Source organism: Nematolebias whitei, chromosome 5 (genome assembly GCF_014905685.2).
Source record: "Nematolebias whitei isolate Nwh7 chromosome 5, NemWhi1, whole genome shotgun sequence".
NCBI classification, from domain to species: domain Eukaryota; kingdom Metazoa; phylum Chordata; class Actinopteri; order Cyprinodontiformes; family Rivulidae; genus Nematolebias; species Nematolebias whitei.
In genome coordinates, this window is record NC_056502.1 from 9,117,734 (window position 1) to 9,131,537 (window position 13,804).

The following is a 13,804-nucleotide window of genomic DNA, read 5'->3' on the forward strand; positions in this document are numbered from 1 at the left end:
ATAGATAGATAGATAGATAGATAGATAGATAGATAGATAGATAGATAATAAATTGGTAAAGAACACAGACTTTTAAACTTCATCAATCACTTCAGAACTACAGTGTTCATGTGTTCATTGTTGTATTGGATGAGAGATTACTGTTGTAATCTGGATGGGATGACCTTGTCCTACTTGGTGATCGTTGAGCAAAGTTGCCAGAGGACACGGCTGATTGGCTGTCAATAAGCTATTAGGACAACAGGGAGAAACAGAGACGATTGTGGGAGTAATGGAAAGATACAGAAGGGGAATGATGGAGGGTAAAAAATAGTTAATTATTTCTTCAGGATCCCTAAGAGGCTTTATTTTTTAGTTAATCACAGCTACGAGATTGTTATAATTTAATTATTGCTTTAACAAATTAAAGCAAGAGAAATTCTACAGAGCACAGATGCTGTTTGTTACGGTAATTTAATGAAATTATCATACAGAGATGAAAACAGATGTTGTGGTTTGGGTTAAATGCTCCTAAAATGCTATTGTTGGAACAAAATGTCCTCTGTTGATAAAGGTACAGTGAGAATTTACACGCAGTCTGCTTTGGATCTAACAGAACAGAAGTTCCTCGTTGGTCAGAACATGCAGCAAATCAAGAAATTTTAAATGGTTTTGAGCATTTACAATGAAATTTATACATGAAATTTTCTCTAAATGGAATCATTATCACTTTTTATATCAAATGAGCATCATACCTGAGTGCAGAGAAACTGCATTATCTGTAAAAAAAAAATAATAATAATTCTATGTGAATCCTAAGTGTTGAATGATGTTTCTGAAGTTTAATAAAGAATGAAATGTTAACTGAATTACTAACGTTAAAACAAGCTGACCTGAGGCTTAATTAAATAAAAGAGTAACTAAAAGCTAAATCAAAATTTTTGTTAAAAACTAGAATTAGTCAAATATTAGCTAAAAGATAAAACTAGAAAAACTAGCAGCAACAAGCTAAATTTTGATAAACTATAGCTAAAAGTGTAAATCAGTCAAACTGTAGATAAATGCTAAAATAAACAAAGCAGTAGTTATATTTTTTGCTATAGATAAAAGCTGAACCTATCAAATTAGTAAATTAATTTAAAACCTAGATGTAGCAAAACTGTAGCTAAAAGCTAACATTAGTAAGTCCATAGCTAACAGCAGCATAAAAGAAAATGAGACCAAATGCACTAAACATTTCAAAAACAATCTTTAAAGGAACTGAACAAACTTCATATAAGTTTTATGCTGTTGTTAATTAATAAAGCTAAACAATTCAGAACATGTAAATAGTACAAATAGTAAAAGTCACAGAACACAAGTCCGACAGAGCAAAAACCTTTGATATATAATTGGCTACAACTGTAGAGTCTACATAATTAGTGGGATTATAATCTAACACGTAAAAGCAGAATAAAGTTTAAACATGAAAACTATGGTGTGACTCTTAAATCAGCATTTAAACAATAAGGTTTAAATATGTGTCAACATGTAAGTCATGAATGCTCAGATAAGAATTTTTCAAAGTGAACTACCGTATTTTTTGGCCTATAAGGCTCACCGGATTATAAGGCACATTAAGCAAAACCATTTAATTTTTGACTGAGTTTTGAGCGCCATGTACCACATAAAATCTGTTCAAGGTCAGTAAGCACAACCAGAATTAATACATAAGGTGCATCAGATTATAAGGCTGACTGTCAATTTTTGAGAACATTAAAGGATTTTAAGTGTGCCTTATAGTCTGAAAAATACAATGGTATTATCCTGGCGCTAAATTTGTATAAAAAAATAAATACTTATTTGGCCTTTATTTACACCTAAGCACAAAAATACATTTTAACATGCTTCTATCTCAGGCCATTTTTAGGAAATGAAGTTAATGAACTGCTGATTAATGTTTAGAATTAAACTCAAAGCTAATACTGTTAGGATAATTTAATATTGTCCTTGTAGCTCATTAAATAAATATGCCACACAGGAGAGGGAGATAATTTTCTTAGGTTTAATCTTGCAAGATGGAAGAGAGGTTGAAATACAAGCAGGCAAGATTTTTACATGACACTTTGTCTCCAAGTCTGTCCATTAAGAGCCTAAAAGAGTGTATTTTTATAATGTTATCAGACGAATGCAATGCCAAACGACTCTTGCAGCCTCCTTGCTTATTTGGGTGAAAGGCTCCATGGTTATGCAGTACTCTAATCCAGACAAAAACAACCCTTTAACACACAGACATGGTAATGAGTTATAACATTTGACTTTAGTAAGTGAAAAACATCTGCGACCTTTCACATATCCATCATTTCCCCCCGTTCATAGATTTTTATCACTTATCAATAACCGTCTTGTGAGTAGTATGCCAAATGCATGTGGTGGAAAACCCGCCCAGGGCAAACAGTCCAATCAGGTGGGAAAGCACCAGCATCATCTCACGCCCCTATGACGATGGCCTTAGTGGCGCATTCAGCATCCTCTTGGGTGTCATCAGTTAAATAAAAAAAAATCAATTACCAAGAAGAGTTCCATCATTTTGGGCTGTGGGATCCACTTTTCAGTTTTCAGCCCCTGTGGAGTTTATCTAAATATGTAAAGTTCTTTATCACCTGATTGTATGACAAATGGTTTGATGAGTTTTTATTAGAAGCGACTAAAGCTGAACACGACGGAGTATAAATATATGTTAAACCAACCTCTGCAGCAGGTTATTTTATTTAGTGTAAGCGTCAAGAGTTTGGCGTTTTCCGCTCATGTATATTTGAACAAAAGTAAAATAAGCCATTTGCAATTAAAATAAAACGTCAACATGTACAGTAGATGTTGCGTTGCCTTTTGAAAAGGTCGCTCCTGGGAGCTTCACTGCTTGGTCATAATTTGTCCTGCAGCACTTCACACAAATGCATGCTGCACATTTAATTATGCCTGTACAGACACGTTTTATGCAGGCATTTATTAACCTAATGCATTCTCTCGCTTCAAGCTTTTTAACCTTAAACAAAACATCTACGAGTCAAACGTCAACCTTTATTTATTAACTTAAACCTACTTTAAACATTAAATTCTATAAGACCTAAAGTGTTGACTGATCAAACTGTTCTTACCGTTTGTTAAAGTATAATAAATGCATGCACACGGTCAAACACCAGCAAGAAAATATGTGTGTTAAAACAAAAATGGATCGTTTTAAGAGCCACTGCTGGATACACATGCACTGTGAAGCTTAGCGGCCTCAAGGATACACAGTCCTATGGTGCTTGGTGTCACACACACACACGCGAGCACACAAACATGTGGCATTGTGGCAGGTTGCTCCAGGCCTCGGGCTAAATCCAGAAATAAAAACAATAGGATAAACCAGAGAGAGGAAAAAGAAATGTATGTGTTTGTCACCCCAGGGCTGCCAAGCACAGAAAATCTGCACTAAAACCTGACAGAACAGGACCATGTTAGTGCATGAGTGTGTACGTGTGTGTTTGTGTGTGTGCACATGGGTATTTCACACAAACACACTTTGACTTCAACGATAAATAACCTTTACAGACATCGGAGCAGCAGTTTAATGAGGAAACAGGCCCGTTGGTGTGCAGGGTGATGCATTAATTGCAGCCAACAGGAAAGAGTTTCTTGTTTAAATATTCAACTAAACAAATTTAAAACCTTTTAATGAACTATTGACAGGTTGTTTTGTGTGTTCTCAGTTTTCTTTCAGTATACTGAGTTAGGTTTTATGTGTGGATTTGCTTCATTTATACAGAGTGATGGTTTTTCATTGCCTGTAAATTCAGTTTATCCACTACATTTAAATTTATTCTATCCTCTGACTGAAGCGGCTCCTAATGAATTCAATTCAATTCAACCTTTATTTATACAAGTTAGTCTCATTGAGCCTCAAGGACTCATTTACAAGAGAGACTTGTTTTAGACGAAGAATGATGACAACAGTAGACAATTTTAAAAGAAGGCATATAAATTGAAAAAATAAATGTAAGAATATTATGTTAACTAAAAAAAACATCTACGTTATAGATTGATATAACATACTTAAAACAGGAACGTGTCTGCATTGGTTTTTGTTATGAACTTATCAGATGTTTAAAGCCACTTAGAGAGGTCAAGGTCGAGAGCTTCAGATCTTTTTGCAAGAAATTCCAGGAAACAGGAGCAGAGTAGGAGAAGGTCACTGCAGGTAATAATGTCCTGAGAGTGCACGTTGTAGCTGCACTCATGCAGTGACATGTAGGAAGAGCTGTATGAAGGCAAGCGTCCAGCATCTGCAGGGTGCTTGTAGAGGCGTTCATGCAAATAATGTCATCGTAATCAATGGAGGGATGGAAAGTCGCAGTTACAAGGCGTTTCCCAGAATTCAGAGTTAGACAGGATCTGTTTCTAAAAAAAGAATTCCAGTTTAACTTTCAATCTCTTTACCAAGTTTTCGACATGGGGCTTAAAAGAGAGATGTGAATCGACCAAGACAACCAAATATTTGTAGGAATCGACAAACTCAATAGGAGCACCATTCAAGGATAAAATAGAGGGAAGAATTGCTGGGACCAACTTCCTGTTTGAAAACAACATCCCTTTGGTTTTGTCGGCGTTTAGCACAAGTTTGAGACGGAACAAATCAAACTGGATGATGTCAAGGCAGATTGCAAAAGCTGAAAAACTTTAGCAACTGTTTTAGCTCGACAGTAAACTACTTTGTTGTCAGCAAAGAAATGTAAGGATGTGTCAGGAATAATCTGACTAACATTACGTATGTAAATTGTGAAGAGGGTGGGACCTAAGACTGAAACTTGTGGTACACCATTGTTAATAGTTAGCTAACTGGAAGACATAGGTATTCTGAAAGACTTGGCATGAAGAACAATTTATAAGGCATAGAAACCACTCTAATTAGGTCAACAGATGCAGTTGTTCAATAAAAGTTAGTTGTCTTAAATATAAAATACTTCAAGAATAGGTGGAAGTAATTGTTGAAATATTAAGCTCTTGCATTTGTGACAAATGCTACATTCACATCTGTTATATTGCCTTGTATATTGTAAAACAATATTTTGAAACATGACAAAGTTTAAATAAAGCATTTGTGAATGTCATAAATGGCTGAAGAAGTTCATCTGGCACAAAAAGCATCTTAACAAATGTGAAATTCAACCAACCAGTCTCTTTTGACAATGTCTATAAAACTAAAATATTTAGTGTATCTGTATACAAAGATAGCAGAAACACTACGCGGTTGCAGAGCGGAGGTAAAATGTTCACACTGTTGCTGCTAATTGGATCTGACACGCGTACTGCTCAGCTTATAACCAGAAAAATTATTGAGTGGATATTCATGAAAGTTTAACTCAAACATGCACATTTTTGAGGCTGACTTAACATGATTGGCTCGTTTGTTTCGCCTGACAAGGATGCATGACTGTTCATGTGAAAGACACTAAAAACCACAATGTTCCATCTTTCTCCAACAAGAAAGTTCAGCAGAAAGTACATTAACAAGACACAGTGCATATGTCAGCCATGGCTGCTTGCATGTTTCATACATCAGTGTGGAATGAACAAACAAAAGCAAAGTTTTTTGTGTATTACTGTTGATTTTGTTTAGTGTATTTGCATTTTTAGAGTTAAATGTAACTGGAATAAAATCATGCTGTAAGTTCCCTGGCTTTTGTTTAAAATTTGCATTAACAAATGTTTCTATTTACTTTTTTGAATTTTGATATTTTGAAACTCAGCTTTGGGCCTGAAAGGCTGATCATATGTTTTCACTAAACGAGGCTGTGTGAAGTTTGACATTAAATATTTGGATTGGTCTTTTTGAATCAGGGTTGTATAATACACTTATCCAGAGTCTATTATCTACCGAACATTGTGTATTAACTGGAGCAGGTCAAGGCTGACACACTCCCAGTTTGAAAAGGGCACAAAGGAGTATCTGCGTGAAAACTAATCAATGCACGGCTCTGAATGGGGTCAGCGGCGAAACGTACATTCAAAAAAGGCACACTTAAAAATGATCAATAGGCGTTTAAGTGCACACAACATTCAGACTATTTAGCTGTTTTGGTGTAAGAAGGCTTGTTTTGAAGGGAAACTAAAACATTTGTATCATTCGCTCTGACAGCATTTAACTTCTTTACAATGAGAGCACGAGACAAAATCTGCTGGATACAACATAACGTTGTCGCCTCCTGCTCCCCTTGGGTCAAAATGACCCACAAGGCCTCAGTCTTGTAGGTCATTTTGACACAAGGGCAGGAGGATGGCTAGAAAAATGCAAAATATATATTTTAATATTATGGAAATAAATTCCATATGAAATGATCTCACATCAAACTTGTGATTTTAATATTCACAATACAGTAGTCCCTCGCTACTTTGCGATTCGACTTCTGCGGACTAGCTCTATCACAGGTTGTGGACGTACAGTCCATATTGTATAAAAAAAATTGTACAGGACACATGATTGTCAGCTTTATTATTACTCATGTGATTTGGACATTACTAGATACAGTGCTGTACAGTAAAAAGTTTATATAAAAATAAAATAGTTTGTACAGGCGCTGCCGTTTTGTAGTTTTCTTTCAGTTAGCCTCCACTGTATTCCCGCTCATAATGACCACATTTCCCAGAAGGCAACAGGGCCCTACCTAAAAATCCCCATTTCCTTTTGCTGATAAAACCAGAGGTGAAGTTTTAATATGATGATCACCGCCCAGACCCATCTGTGAATCTTGAGAGCTGGTAGCCTGCCCATGTAGACCTCCAGGCGAACGCGCGTGGCCGATGATCCGGTGGTCCATCTGAAGCTCAATAGGACATTTTTCATCTCTTCGACCGGCCAACGACGAGGACCTCCAAGCAGAGACACGCTTATAAGACAAGCATGTTGTTAAAATTAGTAGGTTTAAGAGCTTAGGGCATTGATTGTGGGCTTCATTGCTACATGGTGCGTCTGCAGAAACGGAACAGAGTCGGACCGGAAATGAACTGAGCCGCTGCTGTTCTGCAGAGCCTGGTAAGTAAAATTTAGTAGCTACATATACAGTACGGTATGCATTCATTCAACTTTTATTTAGACAGGTTAATCCCATTGAGCCTCGAGGACTCATTTACAAGAGAGACCTGAATGCATCGGTATGTACTGTATGTTGTTAAAATGATGTAAGTTTAAGAGTTTAGAACATTGCAAGTGTGTGAGAAGGGTTTCTAAAGCCTTAATATGTGTATATAAATATAATGTCACTACTTTGCGGAATTTCACTTATCGTGGGCGGATTTGGAACTGAACCCCCTCAATAAAGGAGGGAATAGTGTACAGTAAATTTTAGTTTTTTGTTGATGTTGTTGCTTCATTTTTATGGAGTTGACAATAAGTGTATTTTATTTGCTGATGACTGATGGTTGTTGATTGACTGCTGCTGGGTGAAACCACCCAAAGAGCATCTGCTGAGTCAGTTGACCAGTGAGAGGTTGATTTTCTGCTTCCTCCAGATGATGGCTGCTGCTCAGACCTGGTTCCCACAGATCAAAACCAGCCGACATAAAGCAGGCTGTCCCAATCATTCGACCAGTTTACAGCGCATTCAGCTGCGTGTCGACCAAATCACATGCACTTCCTCTGTGGCCACAAACCAGAGCTAACCTGAGCTCTGCAGCCGACTTCAACGCAAACAAAGCTTCCTGTCCACGGCTCTGGATCTGTTACAGCCCCTGCGTTCGGACCTGGGACGGCTCCAGGTGAGCAAACACATCTAATTTTCACAAATAAACAGCCGGGATGCAGTTTGGATTGACTGATTGGCCATATTTTGCCAAAACAAGCTGCCAGCATAGACGTCCAGATGTGAGGACTTTAGGCTCTCACTTAAACATTTACCTTTGAGGTGGGGGGAGGTCACAGCATCTGGATGACATTTCATCCTGTCAAACAGATCAGAGCTGCAGGTCTTCAGCACATTTTAAACTGACAGCATGTTGGCCAGCAGCCCTGATTAATGCTGCTCTCAAATAGTTATTTGATTTGTTTTAATTACATTTCAGTAACAGTCTGGTGGTAGTTGAGCTGGTCTGGAGTGAGCTGATGATTGTGACTGACAGACGAATGGCGTTATTTAATCATCTGTGAGAGAAAGGGGAAAGTTAAGTCGAACTTTAAACAGAACTTTGACATTTGAACGATATGCATGGCAGCAGCAAGTTTATATCAAACAAAGTGGTTTTAAAGTTGATATTTTAACTTAAATAAAAGTAATACATAAATGGAAGTAGCAGGTTTTACTCCACATTGAGGCCACCACTGCTGCATCTGAGCCCCACATGCTGGTTTATGATTTTTTGTGTTTTATCTTCACCACCTCCAAAACTTATTCAGCTTCTCATTGTGGCAGTACGACAGCTCAGTGGTTAGCACTGTTGCCTCACAGCAAGAAGGTCCCGAGTTCAATCCCCGATGAACCTGGGGTCTTTCTGTGTGGAGTTGCATGTTCTCCTTGTGCTTGCGTGGGTTTTCTCTGGGTACTCTGGTTTCCTCCCACAGACCGGCTGCCTTCAGGCCCAGGCCTCTCTTGTAAAAGAGATCTGTGATCTCAATGGGATTTGCCTGATTAAATAAAGGTTAATTAATTGAAACTATTTTGAACATTGGCAGCACGGTGGCGCAACTGGTAGAGCTGCTGCCTCTCAGCGAACAGGTCCCTGGTTCAAACCCCGGTCCAGGGGCCTTCTGGGTGGAGTTTGCATGTTCTCTCCGTGCATGCGTGGGTTTTCTCCGGGTACTCCGGTTTCCTCCCACAGACCAAAAACATGCATGTTAGGCTGATTGGTAACTCTAAATTGTCCCTAGGTGTGAGTGAGAGAGTGAATGGTTGTTTGTCTCGTTTGTCTCTATGTGGCCCTGTGATGGACTTGCGACCCGTCCAGAGTGTCCCCCGCCCTCGCACAGTGATTGCTGGACATGGGCACCAGCGACCCCCGTGACCCAAAATGGAATAAACGGGTAAAGATAATGGATGGATGGATGGATGGATGGATTTTGAACATTATCACATGTAATGCATTAGTTTATTTTTTTGTGTCTAACTTTGTGTAGAATAACTTTATGTGGTCAGCTCAAACTTCAAAGTGTCAAAAGTCTATTTTCTGTTGATTGCTTATACTAATAATGGCAGAGGAGTGGTGGTGCAGAGGCTAGAGAGGGTGGAGCTGTAATCAGAAGGTCGCTGGTTCGACTCCCCATACCAACAACATCTAAATGTGGACTGGAAAGGTGAAGCACCCACACCTGCCTTTAACCTCATTTGCCCCACTCTGGGCCCTTGAGCAAGGTCCTTAACTCCCACCATCTGCTCCTCTGGGTGCCCTAAATGGTAGCTCTCTGCTCCACACAGAGGGCTGTGGTAGCTCAGCGGTCTGTGGTTGCATCAGGAAGGGCATCTGGTGTAAAAACAATCACCGATTCTTCATGTGAGCTGTGAGCTAGTTCGCTGTGGCGAACCCTGAAGAAGGGAGCAGCCGAAAGAAAAGAAAAAAGTACTAAAAATGGCACAAATTAAGAGTTAGCCATTTTATAGGTTTAGATAAATGACATTTTACCACCAATTAGTTTATTTGCGGTCTTGCCATTAAGGCTCAGAACTGAGAATCTACTGCTAACAATGCACATAACTAAACAGATATGCATGTGTGTCATACAATAATAAGAACGACAAACAAAAACCACCAAAGCAGTAAGGATGAAGAGATTATAGATTGATACGGATGATTTTCACTAAAACAAACACATAATTGGAGTGACTCATGCAAATCCAAACTTTAAATACATTTTTAGAGCACAGCATTCACATCAACAACTCACCAGGGCAACAATAATTAGAAAATTGATCTGAAACAACAGAAGTTTGAAAAAAAAAAAAAAATACTTAAAACATGAAAGCAGTTTATCCTGAAATGTAGGGCTTATCAAAAATGCCTTTATGAACTTCACATAAACTGACCACAGATGAGAAAAGTGTTGCAGAAGCAGCTGACCCAACTTGCTTTGTGGGAGATTTTTACTTTCAGAAGTCTAATATTCACAGCAAAACGCATCTTATTGTCAGAAACTGTCAAAAATCTCAATAAGCTCCTGAGAGAACTATCAGACGTGTGTCTGTGTGTGTGTGTGCGTGTGTGTGTCACCTGTAAATGTAAAATGTGTGTGGAGTGTATTGGAGTGTGTTTACTCCCTCATTATAACACAAAACACAGTTTGTCCTTTCGCAACCTGCAGCACGCTCCATCTGACTCTGTCTTTCTGCAGAACGCACACACGCTCACACACGCACACACACACTTGGCAGCGTTCAGTAGAGAGTTGTGAGGAATGAATGAAAGAGTGGAAAGTAGCCGTTGACGGTTGAGGTCGATTTAAACCGAGTTGGAGACGAGCCAGCACAGAATGAGCCTCTGGATGAATGAGCTGCACTCAGTCTCTGAGGGAAACATGTCGTTACTGAAAGTAGTGAAGAAGCTGCTTAAAGCAGCTGGGGTGATGCTGCATGCGAGTCTAATCTTCAAAATCAGCTCGTGATCGAGTCTAAAAAGATCCACAGACTCATCAGCTGCTGCGCACAATGACGTGACGTGAAACTCTGTTTCGGTTTTGTTTGAGCAGAGAAATTATTCTGAAGTGGGAAGTTATGAAATCCAAAACAATTATTACCACTAAAATATTCAAACAACAAGAACCCCTAACATGTTCACAGTCATGTGCTGGATAAAAGTGGGACAGATTCCCCAAACACCACAGTCCGCCACTTTAGCGTTTTTTACGCGCGGAGAGAAAAGACTCTGACTCACCTCGGACGTTCTGGATCTTGACCACCACCTCCGCGGGCTCCCTCAGACTGCGCGCCAGGTACAAACGTCCAGAGTCCCTTTCGATCTGCACAGGTGAGTTGGCCTCAGATATCACCTCGAACCACCGCTGCTCAAACCTCTGGTCCGGCACGGTGAACACCAGATCCCCGACTCTGATGTGGTCTGGAACGGTCACCAAGTAGGTTAGATCCTCGGGCAGAGCTCGGGACATCCGCCGCGCCCTGCTGGACCTCCGGACGTTGACGCGCAGGAACACGGGCTCTCCTATCAGCGCGACGTCTCCTCTGTCCTTCACGTGAAGGCGCAGAGTCACCTGGCTGAGTCCCAGCAGGGACCCGACAAGACACACCTGTCCGGTCTGCGGAACCACGTGGAGCAGACTGGACTCCTCCGGCCATGCGTAAAAAGTTACGCGTCCATTTTTCTCCGCGTCTCTGTCTTTTGCGTCAAAGCGAGCCAGCTCGGTTCCGAGAGGAGTCAACTCATCTACTTCAACCGTTCTGTTCCCGCTGGTGAAGCTGGGTATGTTGTCGTTCCTGTCTGACACCTCGACCTGGATGGCAGCTGCTCTCCTCTGACACCTCGGCGGCAGCTCCACGGTCAGCTCGTACATCGCTATAAACTCCCGGTCCAAAGGTTTCGCGGAGACCAAACTCAGATGCCCCCGATGGTCCCGGTGCCTGTGAACGAGCCTGAAATCCGATGCGTAATTCCCGCCTAGGCTCGCGCTGAGATTCGTATCAGGACACTCCGCGGTGAGGAGCGGAATCATGACCCGGTCCACAGGCGTCCCAGCCGGGGAGTTTTCTGCTATGTGTCCGAAGTAGCGCGCTGGATGTGTGCGCTGCGCGGACACGCTCACCGGTGAGAGATGGAGCAGAAGCAGCTGGAGCAGGATGTTCAGAAGAACCAAAGTCATGTTTCCATCAAACCAGTTTTTATACGAAAAAAAAAAAAGTGGATTTCTCAGAGAAGTCAAAACGATTCTTCCTCTAAAAAATATGAAATTCCTGTCAGCGAAGGGAAAAGTTCCCACAAGCATGCAATACAATGTTTATTGAACAATTCTCTTAAAATGCACAGAAAGCTTTAAAATCGTTGTGAGTGAAATATTCAAGTCCAAAGAATCGGTCCCTCTATGATGCCAGTCCCTTCCAAATGTTTCATTCCATCAAAAAGGACTTTTACGCACAAATCACAGTCTTTTTTGTTTTGTATTAGTGGTCCGTGAACAAAAGAATAAACGTTATAGAACAAGATTCAGAGAATTTAAAAGGCAGTTCATTTTTTTTGTCTCCAGCACAGAAGATGCTGATGATGCGCTGAATTGCTCCACGATGTCCAGATGACTCCATCGGAGGACGGAACAGACTAACAGCCACAGAAACATCCAGCTGGCTCCATGTGGCTCCACCGCACCGCCCACTGCCCCACCCCCCTCCTCACTCCTCCAGAGGAGACAAGCCAATCCCGGAGCTGAAGGGGGCTAAGTGACAGCTTTTATGAGAACCACCTACTGAAAGGATGAGGACACTCACATCATGAAATAGGGAAACATTCGAGTCCTTTTTTTTCCCAATTTTGAGCATTTATAGAACAGAACAGGCTAAAAGCAAATTCAGATCCATGCTCAATAATCCAACAAAGTTAAGTCAGATCCTCTGGATGGTTTATTTTTCTTCTACAAAACAGACAAAACGTAACCATCCAGAGGACCTGACTTAACTTTGCTGATTTTTTTTTATACCTGGATTATTGAACATTTTGAACCACTTTAACAATAGCTGCCTCAAAAGACCCGGCGGGGGAGAGGGCGGACTCCAAAAACCATCCGAGCACCATCAAACTGGTTGCCCACTATGCGGAGTGCTATTTATATAAAACTGAGTTGTTGTGGCTCCTCCAAAAGATGAAGTTTTTTGGATGAAAGATGAAACGTTTCAACAAAAAGAAACCATCCAGAGGACCTGACTGTTGGAGAAAGATACTGAACTGATCCCATGAGGATTTTTTTTTATTTTTTTATGATATAATAAACACTACAATAATTTGGAACATTTACCAAAGGTTCAAAATCTTCATTGAAGATCCAAACTCCAACACATTAGGTTTCATCTGTCCAACTGATTGTGTTAAAGCTATTTTTTAAAGGTGTGCTGCGTTGGCAGTGATTTGGACTGAGGTTGACTCCAAGTTTCATGTAAATGTGTTCATTGTGTTGTCTTCCATGGTGGGCCACTATAAGCTGCTCTAAGTTTTGAATTTATCTGTATTATGAAATGTTCATTGTTTGTTCGGGAATAGGTTGTCTCCACAAACATGCTCTGAGTTTAGGGTTCCACATTATGTGCTGCATCAGTGACGGAGAGTGATGTCTGTCGGCTGAACCTCAGTGGCATGGCAGTTTGGTTTGTCAGCTCAGAATAGCAGTGAGTGCCCAGAATTGGCTCCACATTTTATAAATGGGCATCGTTGTTAAATTGTTGTCTCAAATTTAACACCACCGATTCACATGACTGGTTTGTTCTCGGGTCACATCTTAAAAACAAAGGAGAGTTTGACGTTGCTCCTCTGATACCAGCCTCCAGAGCCTGTGGACTGTAGTTTTGAAGTCTCAAGTTTGTCTTTTGGCTGTTGCCGTCTAGAGTTTTCAGAATGACATGTAAGAGGAGCATTGGGTAGCTGCCATGGCATTTATCTGTCACTCAGAGTGACAGCTACAGAGACCAAAACAATATTTTTGTGCAGTAAGCTTGTTTATTTTTTTTACTCATGATCGACACTTTAAAATAAGGCTCTGTGGGGATGGACGTTTTTAGAAACAAGCTAGCAGGTTGTTAAAATTGAGACGGGACATGAGGGGAATGTCATATAAAACAGGTTCAAACTTATACTGATGCAAGGAAACGTCATATTGTGGATTTTTACA

The 13,804-nt window shown here is 40.4% G+C and overlaps 1 protein-coding gene across 1 annotated transcript in view; it reads right to left on the reverse strand.

Moving 5' to 3' along the window:
- si:dkey-22o22.2 (neural-cadherin) overlaps nucleotides 1–11,794 on the reverse strand; it is a 167,567-nt gene extending 155,773 nt beyond the window's left edge. The window contains exon 1 of the mRNA XM_037676138.1: nucleotides 10,855–11,794. Coding sequence (XP_037532066.1) covers nucleotides 10,855–11,794 — 940 coding nt within the window. The remainder of the gene's footprint in view (nucleotides 1–10,854) is intronic.
- Between the last annotated feature and the right edge of the window lie 2,010 nt (nucleotides 11,795–13,804).